The sequence below is a fragment of the Colossoma macropomum genome, unplaced genomic scaffold (assembly GCF_904425465.1).
Source record: "Colossoma macropomum unplaced genomic scaffold, Colossoma_macropomum, whole genome shotgun sequence".
Taxonomy (NCBI): domain Eukaryota; kingdom Metazoa; phylum Chordata; class Actinopteri; order Characiformes; family Serrasalmidae; genus Colossoma; species Colossoma macropomum.
In genome coordinates, this window is record NW_023494795.1 from 14,289,899 (window position 1) to 14,307,639 (window position 17,741).

The 17,741-nt window shown below is 38.7% G+C and overlaps 1 protein-coding gene across 8 annotated transcripts in view; it reads left to right on the forward strand.

Moving 5' to 3' along the window:
• suco (SUN domain containing ossification factor) overlaps positions 1 to 17,741 on the forward strand; it is a 67,473-nt gene that overhangs the window by 38,455 nt on the left and 11,277 nt on the right. For 4 of the 8 annotated variants that reach the window (XM_036581566.1, XM_036581567.1, XM_036581572.1 and 1 more), the window contains 10 exons: positions 3,909 to 4,036; positions 4,397 to 4,464; positions 5,468 to 5,575; positions 6,342 to 6,447; positions 7,628 to 7,648; positions 7,937 to 7,992; positions 9,309 to 9,400; positions 10,944 to 11,024; positions 12,013 to 12,096; positions 16,306 to 16,396. In XM_036581566.1, the coding sequence (XP_036437459.1) occupies positions 3,909 to 4,036; positions 4,397 to 4,464; positions 5,468 to 5,575; positions 6,342 to 6,447; positions 7,628 to 7,648; positions 7,937 to 7,992; positions 9,309 to 9,400; positions 10,944 to 11,024; positions 12,013 to 12,096; positions 16,306 to 16,396 (835 nt within the window). The remainder of the gene's footprint in view (positions 1 to 3,908; positions 4,037 to 4,396; positions 4,465 to 5,467; positions 5,576 to 6,341; positions 6,448 to 7,627; positions 7,649 to 7,936; positions 7,993 to 9,308; positions 9,401 to 10,943; positions 11,025 to 12,012; positions 12,097 to 16,305; positions 16,397 to 17,741) is intronic. The other 4 variants (XM_036581573.1, XM_036581569.1, XM_036581570.1 and 1 more) reach the window with 3 other exon arrangements.

Genomic DNA, 17,741 nt, shown 5'->3' on the forward strand with positions numbered 1-17,741 from the left:
CTATTTATGGTGGAGAGGTACACAGATCAGGCATAACATTATGACCACCTCCTTCTTTCTACGCTCATTGTCCATTTCATCAGCCTCACTTACCATATAGGTGCACTTTGTAGTTCTACAATTACAGACTGTAGCAGCAGCAGCACTGCTGTGTCTGATCCACTCAGACCAGCGCAACACACTAACACACCACCACCACACCAGTGTTACTGCAGTGCTGAGAATGATCCACCACCCAAATAATACCTGCTCTGTGAGGGTCCATGGGGGTCCTGACCACTGAAGAACAGGGTAAAAGGGGGCTAACAAAGTACGCAGAGAAACAGATGGACTACAGTCTGTAACTGTAGAACTACAAAGTGCACCTATATAGTAAGAGGAGCTGATAAAATGGACAATGAGCGTAGAAACAAGGATATGGTCATACTGTGATGCCTGATCAGTGTACATGCAGTGTGTTTTAAGACAAAATAGAAAACGTGTTTATATATATTTTGGCTTTACCACTATTTCAGCATTATCAGCATCAGAAGACACTTGTAGTTTGATTAGTGTTCTTGGATCGTAAATAAAATAGCTACATTTGTGTAGTAGACATTGCAACCCCTGGTTCCTATGACCACCATTGTTTAAAAAAATAAAAAAAGGAACCATTTAACATCTGAATGACTTTTGTTCATATCTCAACAACTGAATTGCGCATACATTTTGAAAAATTGGTGGAATTACCCTTTAAATGCACCTACGCCTTCTAATAACTGCATGCTAAAAGCACACATACAGATGCCTTCATAAATGCATCATCTCATGTTTCTCAGTGTACTTGTGCACACATCACACACACACACACACACATCTCACACACATCTCACACACACATCACACACACATCACACACACACATACACAGATTTCCCTTCAGAAGGGCCATTAATAAAGCAGGCAGTGATGCAGCAACTGAGACGGTTAGCTAGGACAAAAACACTGCTCTGGCTAATCTGTTTGACAGAGCAGTGCTCACACTATTTCTCCCCTCTCTCCCTCACTTACTCTGTTCTTCCTTTAACTGTGTATTAATGATTTCTTCTTTGTCTATTATCTCTCTCCATCATGCCTGTTCCTTTTGCTCATCTTCTCCTTCGTCTTAGTTTGTTGGCAGTTTGTGACTGTAGGCCCTCTTTTAGGAAGTGGAGCGTGCACAGTGAATGTTGCATAACCTCATATGCACATGCTCTCGTACACTTGCACACACATACATACATGCTCAGCCTGCTGTAATGGACTAGCCTGGTCCACTGAAGCAGAGACAAGTCTACTTTTAGAGTGATGTTCAGCACAACTGCACAATTTACCTTGTGCAGAGTGCTGATGCTCCTGCAGTATTCATGCATGTGTGTATACAGTACTATGCAAGAGTCAGAGGCCCCCCTTTCCTTCATTACATTTCTAATCTGTATGGCAACTAAGTACATATTGTTCATTTTTCAGTGTAAGAAAAAAATAAGGAAACATTAAGTATAATATATTATCATTGCTTTATTGTCCACTCTCCTTTTGTGCATATCAGTTAATAGTCTTGCATAAATAAGGGAGAAGTCAAAGAAAAAACAGGAGTTCTAAAACGATTCAAAGATATAGAGAAAATGGGACTCCTGACATCTGTGCAAGACCTGGTAGGCCCACCAAAACTGTCACCATCAGATAAACAGTACTGAAAGCTTTCATCTTTGAGAGATAGTATAAAATCAAGCTTCACTCTTGCTTCAGATCAGAAAATCATGTTCATGTTCATCCTTCCAATGTAAGAGGACAGCTCAGGGCTACGAGTCTGAAAGGACATGGATGTCTTTATTGAAAAACAAAAATAGGAAAAAAAAGAAGAAAATTTGCCCTAGAACAGAATATCTGGAATGTGAAGTAATGTTTATGGACTAGTGAGTGTAAATTGCATAAAACACAGAAAATGCAGCCAGCTTGTAGGATTGAAGGTGTGAAAACAGTATAGCTGCAGGTTTCTTTAAAAAACTGAAAACAAGTCCCCTGAAAAGAATGGAAGCTGTAATGAAGGGTGGACATACCCTAGTTGTTGAGTCTTCTTTATGCTTTTTCTCTCCCTGATAAATTAAAAACTTGTACTTAATTTTACTTAAACCTAAGCTTGTTTTTGAATGGAAATTAAATTTATGAAAGGATGGTCTGTGACTGTATTATGACTAGTATTGTAACAGATTTAAAACCAAAGACATTCATGATAATCATGGACTATTCATTAGTTCAGTGCAACTTGAATGTGGCAGGCTGGAACCCCAGCTTTGGGTTGTTCATTTGAGATAATGAAATGGGTCTAGCTTTGCGATTAAAATGAGCAGGACATTTGACTCTGGATTGTTTTTCTTTAGCTAGGAGTGTCTGACCTAGAACATTCTAGAAGAAAAATGGAAAACAAGGCCCCCTCAAATCAGATTAGAGATAAGTGATTGTACATCTGTACAGACTAGCTGCAGTCAGCATGTGCCTCAGCAGGACAGGGCTGTCATTTTAACTATTGTCAAAAACATACTCTGTCAGTCTTTAACCCCCCAGCCTGCCATCTGAGGCCTTTCTGTTGACTTTTAGATGTTCGTACCTGTAGTCAAAGACGGGTGAAATCCCACATCCATGGTGTACACATTCCTGTGCTCTTATCAGGTAGAGATAATGACCACATATGTACATACATAGATGCTGCATGTTACATACATACGTTTTCCTTTCACAGGTTTGTACATGATAGAATCACATTAATGTAGACACCAGCTTTTCTGTCTGGGTCACTTGAATAAACCATTCATTATCTTGAGATGGTCAGTGCTATTATCAAGTAAAGTTTTTAAAATTGTGTTAATTATTACATTAACACCTTCAACCCTATGCTTATTGTTCAGTTATTAATCTTGAGTTATTATTCAATTACTACGATAAATCATTGAGTAGCTGCTGTGAACCTATATGTGAGGCATTTGGTTTTGCGAGTAGATGGAGGTGTGTGCCTCTTTACAAAAAAACCTTAAACCCAAAGAGGTTTAATATCTGTATAGGCCTTTTATCTGATTGCAGATATTTGAGATAATTAAAATTATTTTAGCTCACTTATTTCCCACAGTTGTTGTCTTGTACAATCATGTTTATGTTGCAACAAACAGAGTATAAATTGCATATGTTTTTACCCAATAGGTTGGGGTAAATACAAGTAAAAACAGAGAGCAGAAAACGCCTTTATTTGAGACACGTTATGGGTCTTGCGAAGTGTAAGAAGTTCTAGCTTCTGATTTTGTGCTATGGCACATTTATACGACAGTGGTGAATAATGTTTGTTTAAGTGAACTTGGTCTGTTGGGAGTTGGGAGATTTTAAGTATCAACAGATGGAAAGTAAAATACCAGTTTAGGTTTATGTTTTAATGGTTACATATAATGAATGAAAAACATACATACATACATACATACATACATACATCATCTAAACCGCTTATCCTTCTGGGTCGCAGTGGGGTGCTGGAGCCTATCCCAGCTATCATTGGGCGGAAGGCAGGATACACCCTGGACAGGTCGCCAGTCCATCACAGGGCAGACAGACAGACATACACATTCACACACACACTCACACCTAGGGGCAATTTTAGCGTGTCCAATTAGCGTATTCTGAATGAAAAACAGTTAAATTGTAAATCGCATATATTTTGTATGGCGATCAATCACTGGCTAAAATGTAATGATCGTGAAAGGTCCACAACTGAATTGAAGACGACATAGCACAACAGGTTTTTTTTTGTTTTGCATCTGTTATGTATGTGTTGTCAATTTTTACTATTTGTCTTGAATTTTTAATGTGTAAACTTTAAATGAAACTTTTTTTTTTCCTTGTTTCAGGTCAGTCTTTGCACACTTCATCCAATGGCAGTCCACACCCAGTCAAGAAAGTCCAGAAGAACTTTAAGAATAACTATGCGTCTGTGGAGTGTGGGGCCAAAATCCTTGCAGCCAACAGCGAGGCCAAGGTAGAGACGAGACCCTAATGAGTTGATTCAAGCTATTTAAAATTTCTCTTAATGCACTTCTAGTGGTTTGCTTGTAAGCTGAGTTATAAATCTAACATTACTGGTTTGCTGCCTGTCGCATCGCCATGAGCCATCTATTCATTAAGACTATGTAATATTCCCATCATCTCTTGAATTGCTATTAATTTACATTTTCATTGTTCAGCTTCCTTTTAGACAAGGCTTAAAATAAACCTCAAGTACAAGAGGCGTCGAGGAGAGATGACAGTTCAGACATTTAATGGCATCTCCTCAATGCATGCATAGAAGTACATGTCTGCGGAGCTGTCTGACTTGTTCGTGTTCTTTCCTCTTCTCCAGAGCACTTCTGCTATCCTAATGGAGAATATGGATCTGTACATGCTGAACCCCTGCAGTAATAAGATCTGGTGAGTCACTTAGTCTCAGCCTCAGCACTCCAAGGGAATTAGATTGGCTAGTGATGCACAGATATGTGAACTATGGGCTGATGCTGATATGCGATATTATTAATGTACATATGTGCCGATGCTGATACACAAACATGTATAAAATGTAGAAATTTGAATTATGGAGAAGTTTAACATTTATTTGTAACAATATTTGTTCGTACAATTTTTTTTTTCTGGAGTTCAAAAAGTGCAAAATCAAATTGATTTGAAGTATCATCCAAATCTAAACATCTATACAATACCGAGACTGTTATGATTGCAATGTCATTGTGCCTCACTAGGATGGATTTTGTAGCTACAGTGTAGGGCTGCATGATATGAACAGAATACTTGTATTGCAGATGTATTGTCACATATTGCAGTTGCCTTGCAGTATATTATGCACATGGGTAAAGGTTGGCTTGCATTATTTTAGCCAATAATATTTGTTTTTGTTGGATTATTGAATTTTTTTTTTCTTTCAAAACACACAAACGCTTATCTAGAAGTGTGATTGGCTAGTAAAAGAAAAAAAAAACAGTGTGCTTAGAGAGCTTATTTGTGTATCACAACCTTTCATGATGTCAGTATCACAAAGTCCAGTATTGTGATAACGATGAACAAACAATACACTGTGCAGCCCCCCATTAGAGAGAGTTTTGTTGGTTTTATTGGTTAAATATCTTTGTGTAGAGAGATTTGTGTTATTAACTTGCCCACATCTGCCTCTTTCATCTTTCTTTTTCACAAACGTACACACCCCGCATACCAAACACGTAGCTTTATTGTGAGCTTGCACCAGCTGTTGTTCCATACACACGCGCACCCGCCTGCCCTTGTCTGATAGCACAGCCACTGAAATATCACAAGAACAGGCCAGCAGTAGGGCAGGGCAGCTCTTCAAATGGCAATGGCCTGTGAAAGTGACCTTGTGGTTTTCTCGTTTTCTCATTCTCTCCACCTCCCGCTCTTTGTTTTCCAGGTTTGTCATTGAGCTCTGTGAGCCGATCCAGGTGAAGCAGTTGGACATTGCGAACTTTGAACTCTTTTCCTCCACACCAAAAGACTTCCTGGTGTCTATCAGTGATAGGTATGCTATCATTATTCCCCACCTGTGCTGCATCCTGGAGCCTGAATGTCTTTTCTCACACATTCTCTATGTCACTGATGTTGCCCTGAAGCGCTGTTTGAGCTGGGTTAGTTTAGCCTGGGGAAGTAATATCATTTGTGCTTACCAATAAGGACTGTGAATACAGACAAGTATGAATCTGGAACTGTTCTGGTGTGAATGACCTTCTTTAATTTGCTGAATTCAGTGTTTCTTCTATAATAGTAGTTCCTTTTTTGTGTAGTAGTCCTGTTTAAAGTCATAATAACACTTCATAATAGGGGCACCCCTGTGCTGTGTTCTTAATCTTATTACATACTGTAGTTGTCACATTGATGTGGCCATTTGGGCTGTGATGTTTTAATTCAGGCTATCTGTAATATACTTTGTCTGAGGGGCAGACAATATGACTATATGTTATTGTTATTGTAATAAATTAGATAACAACGTATCTAGGATATAATCAGAAAGTATCACTACTTCTAGAACACTAAACCGCTGCATGTATCATAAAAAAAAATTAGACCGATTAGATCATTGCATTATTAAACTTATTCATTTATTCTTATGATGTTCCCTGAATTTATTTATTTATTTATTTTATTTTTTTTTCCCTTAATCATGTGAACCAGCTAGTCAAGTCCCTTAACAAATGGCATTACAGTTTCACTGTGGTGAAACTGATCTCTCTATGTGAATAACCCACTCATTCATCATAAATGTCCTCCTTCATGCTGTTTCCTATCAGATATCCAACAAATAAGTGGATCAAGCTTGGCACCTTTCATGCCCGAGATGAACGCACAGTGCAGAGTTTTCCTTTGGATGAGCAGCTGTACGCTAAATACGTGAAGGTAAGCCTTATAATGCAGTTTTAGATATAAAAATGAATGTGTGGTATTTGAAACCCTTCCAAACACCCTTATTAGTGCACTACTTTCCATGCAACTGAATGGAAGGTAGAGAATAGGGTGCTGGTAACAGAGGAGGCATTCAGGACACAATGCTGTCCTGCCATTCCCTGAGGGCATTGTTGTGACTGCCCGGTTTGCTTTGTCCACAGCTCAGGTTATTAGAAGATATCAAATACATGCACAATGGCCACAGTGACCTTTCTGTGTGTGTAAGGAAGAGTGAGATGGAGCCTGATTATAGTGGGTGGTAGCAAGTATTTGGGTGACATTTGAAAGTCATATTGACCTGCATGTGCAGTGTAGCTGGGAGGTCATGGTTATGGCCACAGTACACATAATTGTGTTCCTCGTGATTCAGATACAGTGCGATAACATTTTCAATCAGACACAGAGGCACCAAAGAGCAACAAAATATTGTTATGGAGAATAGCGTAAAGCAATTTTTGTGTCATCAGGTACTGGGGCACGTCCATGAAAATAGTCAAAACTTTCTGTTACTTTTTTGTCTCTGTGGGTTTTTTTGTGTGTTAAAGTGAAAAAGGAAAAAAACTGCTTTGTAATACAGATTTTCTTTTCTGTCTGTCTTTCTCTCTCTTCCCTATTACGTTTCCTGCTGTGTTGCTTGGGGGCCGTTTCTTCATAAAAAGGGACTGGCTTTGTGCTTTGTCTTTGATCTGGAGGCTTCTCATCCCACGCTGTGATTCATATTAAATACTTATCTGTGCGTTTTTTTGGTTTTTTTTTTAAATAACAGTTATGAAGCGGTAGATCTTATTTAATTCCCTGACAGTGTGATTTTGGGGCTTGTGCCTTCACGTTCTGCTCTGCCATTGGATACTGTCTATCTGTTATAGGTGTGAAGTTATGTAGCGTTGTTATGACTCTCTTATTCTCTGCTTTGCCTTTCATTTTTCACGCAGGTAATATCACTCTGTTCTGTCCCGAGCTCATATTCCTGTGTGAATACTGTTGCTTATAACGTGGCGAATGAAAACGGAAGAAATGCTTGACTTGCTTGTGGCATGAATCGAGTCTCTCTTTGTTTTGTTTTTTTTTTACTGATTCTTCTTTTTTCTTGTTTTTCTCTCTTTTTCTCTCCCCTGTCTTTCTCTCGCATCAGATGTTCATCAAGTACATGAAGGTTAGCATTCTCCCCTTGTAGATGTTTTTGAATGCACAGTAATGGGAGCTTTGGTGGCAGGGCTCAAGTAGAGTAATGCATGGCAATTTTTTACGCACACAGCCAAACATGCAAACACACATGCTTTTTTTTTGTTAATTTTTTCTGCAACACTGTAGAAACATTCATGCTTTGCAAGTACTTCACTCTGGGTATTTTTGCCTGTCATGGGTAAGGGTGAAAGTGTGCATGTTCTATGGGTTCCTGTTTTCTAACGTTTTATCTGTTTTCTGTTTTTCCTCTCTGCAGGTTGAGCTGCTCTCACATTTTGGATCTGAACATTTCTGCCCTCTTAGTCTGATCAGGTGAGTTTGATCATTTAAACGCATCTGTTTGATCATTACCTTTACTATATATTATGTAGGATATCTGAGTTTTAAACGGCCCAAAATGTAGTTTCAAAATGTAACATCCTGTTGACGATATAAAGAGAGTTTCAGGCGGGACTGTTTTTCAAATGAGGCACAAAACAGGGCAGCCAATCACAACAGAGAGTCATAAAGGCACAGTAACAAAAACTTGTTGTTTTTGCACAAACTCATTGAAATAGGAAGAAAAAACAAGAAAAATGTAGGATATTTGGGTAGACTGGTGTTTCGCATAGTGAAGGTGATTTAAGTTTAGAGAGGATTAAAAAAAAGATGCTATTGAATGCAAAATACACTTCCTTTCAGATATTTTTCATTTTTGATGTCTGTCTTCCTTATTACCTTGTTGTAAAGGTTTTAGAAGTTTTTAGAAGAGCTAGAGGTGTGAGTCAAGTTCGTTTCTCCTGTAAATGTTGGTCTGTGCCGTTTGCCTTGGCAGAAAAGTGACTGTGGGTTAGAGGCCTGTGAAGGGGCCAAACCTGTCCCACAGCAAGAGGAACGTACACACACACTTCTCTTAATCAAGCAATTCCTTTATGTGCTGAGGGAGAGCAGGCATGAAACAGCCAGCGAGAGATGGAAAGGGGGTGGGGGATGACAAAAGCTCCGGTAATGACCCATGTCTGCATCAGGGCTCTAGTTACAAGCTCTTGGACCTCGCTCCTGTTTCACTGCTCCTGGACTTCCATTTTTTTAGAACACTGTACTTAGTTTGAGAGATTTTCAGAGAGTTTTCAACTTAGTATCAAAAATCTCATTGTCTTTTATTAAATACAACTGATGCTTCTACGTTGTGTGTTTGGTGGCTATTTGTGTGGTCTCTCCAGTCTCTGATGCCCTTTCTCTCTTATTTGCATTCTTTACTGAACTAAATTTATAACCCTTAGAATGCCTCATTCTGGGTAGCAGGTTATGGTGGAAGCAGCTATAAAAATCCTACAGATAACCTCTAAGACCTTAATCAGTCTTTTAGAAAAGAGATATATAAACCTTGTAGTGTTTGAGTTTTGAGGCCCTGCTGGTGGTGACATAAGCTATTTATCAGCTTGTAGTCATGTGTTGTGATGGTTACAGCCTGTTTGTTTAAGATAAAATGTGGAACACTATGTAATTTCCCCATATGTAGTGTTTTTCCCCACTTGCTTGCTGTTTTGGACATCTACCCTGTCTCTGTCCTTTCTGCCTTTCCACATCGTCTCCTCATGCTTATCCCCTAACTTCTATCTCTATTTTGTGTTTTTTCTGGCTCTTAGGGTGTTTGGCACCAGTATGGTCGAGGAGTATGATGAGATAGCTGACTCCCAGTATCCCTCAGAGAGGGTCGAGTACCTGGACGAGGACTATGGTATGACGGCCTTTTCTTTTCCTCGGTGTTATATTGAGTATGTATGTACAGGATAGACTGACAAGTACATTCGCACTACGTACTTAAAAGGTATAGTGAAAAACATTGCTGTTGTAATTTTTACTTCACACTGTTCAGTGCTACGAACGATTGGCAGAATTCTTTATTTCTTTATTTAATTTTTTTTTTAATTGCTCTCATCACCTGTTTACTTCAGTCCTGTGCTGCTGCCACAGTCCCCCAGGCAGGACCACTGCCTGTCTCCTTAAGCAAGTAGTTTGGCAAATTTGTCTATGAAGTGGATAGCTATGCTTTTTTCATGTGACATAATGAAACAACAAATGCACGAGTCTAATGCAACACAATACAAGCTAACCTTGTGAACATGTTCACTACTGAAGAGGCTGTTCAGTTCAATCATTCCTCAAAAGAGTTTAATAACATTGAGGTTAATAACTGTCTCATCACATTGATTTGTCAGTCTACTCAGGCATCTGCTGTAACTTCAGTGTCTGTAAAGAAGCTGTTCTTTTTTTTTTAAAGTCTAACGAGTTTGTTTGCAACGTGTGCTGATTTTTAAAATAGTTAAAATCATGTTTTGATGTTTCTTTTAAAGATGTGTATTTTTTTAGTAAGTGGCCATTCTAAAAGTATTCTTCTGAAAGTTTAGAAGGTAACCGTATTCTGAATGCTGCCTTTAAAAAATGTAACCTGGACTGAATACAGATATTTATTTAATGTCTGTATTGTAAATCTGTATCCCCAATATTCGTATTCCATCATATCCATTATAACCCTGCTGACTGTATGATTATATATTGGCTCATAATATTGAGGTCTTGCAAATTTATCAGTATCAGCCTTAATGAATGGATAGTTCTGATGTGGTTTCATGCTTGCATTTTCATAGAGACTGCTGTACATATAGTATACCATATGCTCAGATCCTATACAGCAAAACAGGTTGAACTGGTAAATTTAAATGCGAAATACCATCATGGATAAAATAACAAAAGCATATTAGGCATGAGGGTGAGATGTTATAATCTTTTTTATGAAGAGAACTACTGGGGAAAAAAAAAAGGGTAAAGAGTTTTGAGAAGCTCCGCCCAGTGTTTCAGTATCCCTGTTATTTAAGACTTCTGCTGTTTAAATTTTAGAAATGTGACAGTTGAACACTGTTATATTTGACAGTTCACAGTAGACAATTGACAATCATATCAGTCACTAAAGTGAATATTTGACCATATTTAACTGCACTGGTGGATATAATTGTAAAAGAATTTATATAATTATATATAATATACTTGCATATAAAGAATTATTCCTTAAAATTGGTGTCGGTTAACATTTTAACATCTATTGGACCCTAATGTAGAAAGAGAATGCATTTTGCGTTTGGTAAACAGGAAACTGCTCTCTTATTCACTAGACCATAAGCTGTATACGTTTTCCTTGATTCATCTCTGTGTTTACATGTTATGTCAGTGGTTGCTGTGCGTGTCCATTAGCTAATGTACTGAAGCTGTTCTCTTAACTCCAGACCTCCATTTCTTAGATTACCCACCGGGCTACCTTCCGTCTGAAGACAAGCCTTCAAAGAACCTCCTGGGTTCTGCCACAAGTACGTACCGCATAACTTCCTGACTTTTTTCTTTGTCGCAGCTTCAGTTGCTTCCAGCATATTACAATGCCTTATTTCATATTATACTCCCTGACTGATACTCAGCTTTGGAGAATGTTGAAAGTTTCTTGACCGTGGACTGTGAAGTCTTCCACTTGTATATTTATAAGAACAACTGAACAGTGTAGCTCTCCACCATGAGCTCACATTCTCAGTATCTTTAAAGGCCATAATGGAAAACCTGGGTATAAATAATGGGGATTACATTTAAAGGTCCAGCACCTATCTCCAAATAATGTCTGAAGACACTTGTGTTAGCTTTTGTTACTCTTTGGATTAGGAGTTGGATTGGTTTACATGGCAGTGTCTTAAACAGTAACTATATAAGGCCTGGAAGGATAGGTGAGGGAATTATTCAGGTATACATCCAGCCTGGTGGAATTTTATTAGCATGTGATATGCTGAGACAGTATTATGTCAGACATCCAGGAATGTAACGTTCCCCCCGAAAGTTTCTTTCTGAACGTCTCATCCAGTTTAGCTTGGATATTTTAGTGGTTCTCTGTTCCCTTCTTGAGCAGGATGCACAGTGTTTGTCTGTTCCCCAATGACGCAAGAAACAAGCATGGCAATGTGAACGCACACACACGCAAACTTTACTATTTCCATGTGTTGACATGGGTCCTCTGTGCTAGGGGAGGCTCTATGCTGGCAGAAGAGCTGCAATCCTGTTAGCTTAAAACAGGCCCCCATGGTCAGTTAACTACCAGCTATCTGAAAATGCATGTACACACCACAAACACGCAGGGTCTCTGTGGACCCAGGCCTCTGGTTTGACTCTTTCTGTGGAAGCTACAGTTAAAGATACAGTCCATGTGGATAGATATGTACATTTTTGAGCTGTTTTAACATGATTTATATTAGTAAGAGTTAGATTCTTAGTTGTGTTTCAGGTATTTGATTTCCTGTGCTTGATTTTCCTCTTCAGATGCCATTCTCACCATGGTCAACAACATTGCTGCTAATGTTCTAGGTGGGAAGCCAGAGCTTGAGGATGGAGCTCCGATGGAAGGTACATTGTTTTGTTCTTTTTTAACCACTTAAACTGTAAATGCCTGTATGTGGGTTCGTATTTCAATTCCTCACTCTGATGACTACTGTGATGTCAGCCCGGCGAGGGGCTGAGTCTCACTGGCTGGGACGATAAATGTGAACCCAGGAGCACACACACACACAAACCAGCATGGGTGCAAAAAGCAAAGTTTTCATTTGTAGTGAAACCCTAACACTGTAAAATTAACAAACATTGCCTAGGACACTTGGACATGTAGACATCTAGCCAAGGTTCTCTCTTTATCTAGTGTGTTCTCACTGGTGCACAGTGTGACAGGGTTGAGACCCTCTGAGAACTGCTTCCAAACCAACTCTGGAGCGGTTTGTTTCAAGTGTGAACACAATATGGACTGAAAATGTCTAAATGGACCAAACACCAACTGATCATCTCCTCTCTACATACCGTCTTAGGGTCCTGCAACAGATCCAGTTTCTGGAGCTGTTTTGACGTGCATGTGTTTATCAGCTCTTCATGAATTTTAGAATAGATAGATTCATTTTTAAAATGAGGCAGGTGCACATTTAGAGCTCTAGAAAACATATTATACACTGGTGTTACTGCCATATTAATACCCATATCAGTTATAAGTTTTCAGTGTTTTATAAAGGCAGAAAGCCATCTGAGAGCTTCTGTTTTCACAGTGCTTCTACAGGATGTTTACATTATTGCATTGTTTGGTTCGATGTCAAACATGTCAGTCTGAACTTAGTGTTCCAGAAATTAATATACAGTGATGTGTCATTTTCTGCTTTGAACCAGGCCAAAGGAACCCAGCTACACACATATAAATGGACCCTTAAAGAGACCTAGCTCCATCTGAGCAGCAGAACCGCCATTAGAACCCCATGTTAGTACAAATGGCTCCTTTACTGATTAGAGACACTTCAAAATCAGAGGAAAAGCCCTCTGCATCGACATGAAGTTTTAGACAGAAGTAGTTTTTCTAGCAGTTACTGAACAATATATATTAGTTAGTGAATAATAAATCTTCAGATTAATCACTGAATAATAATCCGTGAGTCTAATGGGTTAAGCTTCACACGACCCCCTGTAGTGGTCCCCCACTGTTGAAGTCTGACCTCTGAAGTTTGCCATATGGCTATAAAGACTAGTGGAATACTCTGCTGTGCAGTCTCTCTCTCGCTCTTTCTTTCCCTCTCTCTCTGGCTTACAGCTGTGTGTGAAGGGTGGGGTTGTTGCTGTGCCAACTCTGCTGGAGCTCACAGGACTGGCAGTAAAGAGTGTGTTTGAGAAGTAGGGGAGCTTGCCAGGGTGAAGCTCTCTCATGTTGAAGATGTGGCATTTTTAATGCAGCTTAAAATGCCTGAAAGCCCCGCTAAATGCAGCTTAAAGACTTGGTACTGTGATCACTTTCTGAAATGATGGTGTATATTAGCTATAGCTGTAATTGTGGTTTCAAATTGGTACGTAGTGGTTAATGAAAACACTGCATTATCACCTCAACAGGTTTGTCTCAAAGTAGCCTCTTTTGGTTTCAAATAAATGCTAGATTAATCTTTATAGATGTCATTAACTGTTCACTGCAAGCAAAGTAATTCTTGAGTCTGAGAGCTAGGCATGATATTTGCTTTTCCAAGAGTTGGTCTTTCATAATGCAATACTTCACCCCTCTCACTGGGCAAACAAGCTTAATGCCAGGAGGCTTTTGAAAAACAAACCTGCCTCGCTGCCTGAGGTGATTAGTTAGAGAATTCGCTCATGCGGAATACATTTTGGTTTAACTGACAAGGCATGACTCATAAAATTGGCCTGGAGTGACCCGGAAGTTTGTCAGTTGTGCTGTTTGTGACTGATGAAGCTGAAGCATATTTTTTTTTTTTATCGTTGTCCCAATATTAGTGTCCAAGTTGAACACATGATGACAGCTCAAATCATGTTACACATGTGCAGTGAGAGAGTGACAGAATTAGATTGGTGGGAATTTAGTGTTAGCGGTTGTGTCTAATAATAGAGCGGTAGTGTGTTCCCCTGAGCCAGGCTTGAATCCCAGCATCCCATGTGTAAAGTGAGTGACTTAACCACTCTGCTACAGAACCAATTTTGAAGCAGCCCTGTGATGTAAGGTACCCCTTACACATCACCACATATAGACTAATCGTATATACTTACCGGTACTTACCTGAGGACTGATCTTCCTTGCCTGTAAGGAGCAAAAGAGAATTGAATGGGTTCACCTGTGTTTTACTTACCTGGGTGAGTCCATCCTCTGTAGAGGAGGAGGGAAGTACAAAACCTGTATGAGAGAAAGAAAATGGTGTTTAATAAGTGTACACTGAATTGTAAATGTATATAAATGACGTCATGAATGTTAATGTGAACAGTAAGTGAAGAACATGAATTATATTTACTGTCGCATGTAAATATATTTAAATATTTGAAGCTCTTGTTTTAACCCAGGCCAGTAATGGTTTATTCCAGGGGAGGAGCACCCTGTATATAAGCAGCATTACTTGGGGGGTACAGGGGGAGTCTTCTTTCAGCTCAGTAGATGACTGATGGTAATGAGTGTAGGAGATCTGTATGACTTCGCAGTCATTGATCTGTCGTCTAGTGGTAGAGACTATTATTTTCGTTTTGTTTTTCGTTTGAGTGTGCGCGCGTGTAAATATGTATATACCTATGAGTGTTGGTGTGTAAACAAAGCTGACGGGGAGAAGAACTCTTGTGCCAACTGAACTTTTTCCAGTTTCTCAGACCGTTTGCCCGACACTACCCATAAAGTGTGTCCACTACTACAGCATACTGCTGGGTCGAGGGATACGCTTTATCACAACACCCAAGTGCACAGCTCAGAATATACTCTAGCCTTAACTACTAGCCTTTAAACATGATAATTATCAACTTCCATGTTGTGTGTAAATTGTGTGAAGCAGTAATGGCTGCTGTCACAACAAACCTAAATCACCATGAAGATCTTTTTAAAGGAATTAAATATATATTCATTCATTTTTGTAGGCCTATACAGAAAATAGCAAGTATATGTTTTTGTAGGCCTATATAGAAAAGCTGCTCCGAGAACGCTGGCTGTTTTTTATAACCGCCTTACAATGCACACAAAATTGCAGTTGTGATGCAAGTTGCACTTGGCACAATAGTGAGTGGTGCTTTTGTTTGTTTTTCCTAGGGCTGCACCATATGGACTTAAAATGTGATGTACAGTGTCATTGAGCTGGAGATCACGATGCCTGTATGAGACACAATAAATTATTATTAAAATAGTGTTCGTCTGTTTTTTTTTTTCTTTTATGGAAACAGAAATCTAACTAACATCTACTTTAAGCAAATATAGAAAAAATATAGGTTATACAGGAAATTAAGTTAAAGGTTAAGTTAAGAAAGCAGGGATCAAGCCCAGCAGAGAAGCACTTGCTGGGCTTTTAACGCTACATCCTGCCGATCTAATTACATTACTTCGGCGCTGTGCTTGAGGTAATTTGATCTGTTCTGTCATCATAGTTTTAACAAAGTGTTAATTGTGGAATTTTCTATCACAATAAAAAATGAAATGTATCATGTAGCTCTAGTTTTTAGAACAACATTTCTGGTTAATTACAGAGGAAAAAGGTCTGTACTTGTTTCACACGCAGACGTATTTTAATCATCGTCAATTGTTTCAACAGCTTTATTGAAATTTATTGCAGTTTATGTCTGTATCATGCAGCCCTACAAAGCATGTTTGAAAGCTTCATCTTTGCTGTCCTACATTTGCGTCAGTATCAAAGAAGAACGACCACAAGTTTTCTTAGTCACAGTCCTCTTGCACTGTTTTCATACATTTAGGTACAGTTAGTGTCTGAGTTTTAGTTGAGGTAGAGTGTGTGAGAGGGGGTTATTGGCTAGTGGAGGGTACTTTTTCTTGATAAACAGTGAGAGTCTTTGTGTGAGGGAGAGTTGAGTTTAGCTGAGGGGGGTGTGGGGGTTTGGCTAAACTCAGCTGTGGGTTGTGCCTCTGACGCACGTCTCTCTCTCTCTCTCGCTCTCTTGCTCTCGCTCTCTCTCCTTTCTCTGTTCTTCATCTCAGCTTAGGCGCTGCAGGCGGCTGTCTTTTCCATTTCCCCCTCTTTTTATTACATTACTCTTCCTTTTGTCTAAGTGGTCTTTTTCCTCTCCTCATGTATAATAGACATTGTGTTTGCCTCCTTGTAGGGAATACATCTTCAGGGACGGAAAACGTCACAGGAGTGTCAACAGAGACCCTAGTCGCACCAACACCCACCCCCATAGAGCAACAAGCAATGTATGTTGTACACACACACACACATACTCCTTTTCATTCAGTGTTACCGCTTGCTCAATATTCAGCCCTCAGGTACAGTCCTTTTCTAGCTCAAACTGGTTTGTACTGTTTGCTCACATTCCATGCCAACCCATTAGCCACAACTTTAAAAATAAAGTCAACTTCCTACTGTTTCTTTTAGATGCGAAGGTTCATCGTCTGTCAAAAGTTTGAAGATACCTATTTTTGCAACATGCTATTAAATGAGCATGTCTTCTTTTTTAATTTGCCGTAAAGGATCCATATCCAAAATTTTTCTTGTATGTTATTTTGCCCCTTGAGGTCCACATACCATTTGTGTGGTTTTTGTATTAAAAACTGTCCTAATTCATTTTTTCCGTGAACAATTCTAACCTTTCCTTTTCCCTTAAAATTAAACAGGCTGTTTTTGCTACTGTGCCTTTAAGAATGATCTATATAAATGAGTTCTGTTCTGACTGACTGTCCTGTATTGTGCCTAATTCAAAAAGCGTTAATAGGCAGAACTAAACTGCTGTAGGCTGAATAGGCGGATGTATGCTAATGAGTTTGTTCTTGCGACATCACAGTAAACAGTGAATTCAGAACAGGCTGTTTTTGCATTTTCCATATATGAACTGTATTGGCTGAGGAGTGAATTGCATGTCTTAAAACTAACAGTGGTACATAAATACTACACTTTTGTTTAAAGAAAACAAAAGAAATTTGTTTTTTCGTGATGTGTCCTTTAAATAGCTGCTTTTCCTTGTAAAATTGCAAAACTAAAGTAACAATTTCTAAAAGTACTATTTTGGAAAAAATGCCATATCATGTATTTTGTGTGATATCAGAACTCATCAGGGCTCAAACCATGTAAATGTTTAACCACCTTGGTAGCAAAAAAATTTCAATATATGCTTTTAACAGTAGTTCTGAAAAGAAATCTGCCCAGTTGTTATTTATGCAAAACCTATTCTTCACCCCAAAAAAGACACTTTGATGAACTTGCAAACTTTATTCGAGGTAATAATAAATACCTGCTTTATGTTAGTGAAAGCTTTGCACACATTTTTCTTACTTAACCCCTTAAAATGCCAGGTTTGTTACATACGAGTGCTTATTATTCAGTAACTACTTCAGTGTGCATACTGGTTATAGAAGTATATAATAAAACTTAAGACCCTGGCCATTTAAGGGGTTAACAAAAAAGAAACTGTGAAAATCAAACATTACAGTATATTTGTAGTCATACCAGCAGTAGACATTATAATCATTTTTGCTACTTGGATATCTTTATTTTAAAAGAACAGTATATAAATATCTGACTGTGAAATTATTTAATATGGTT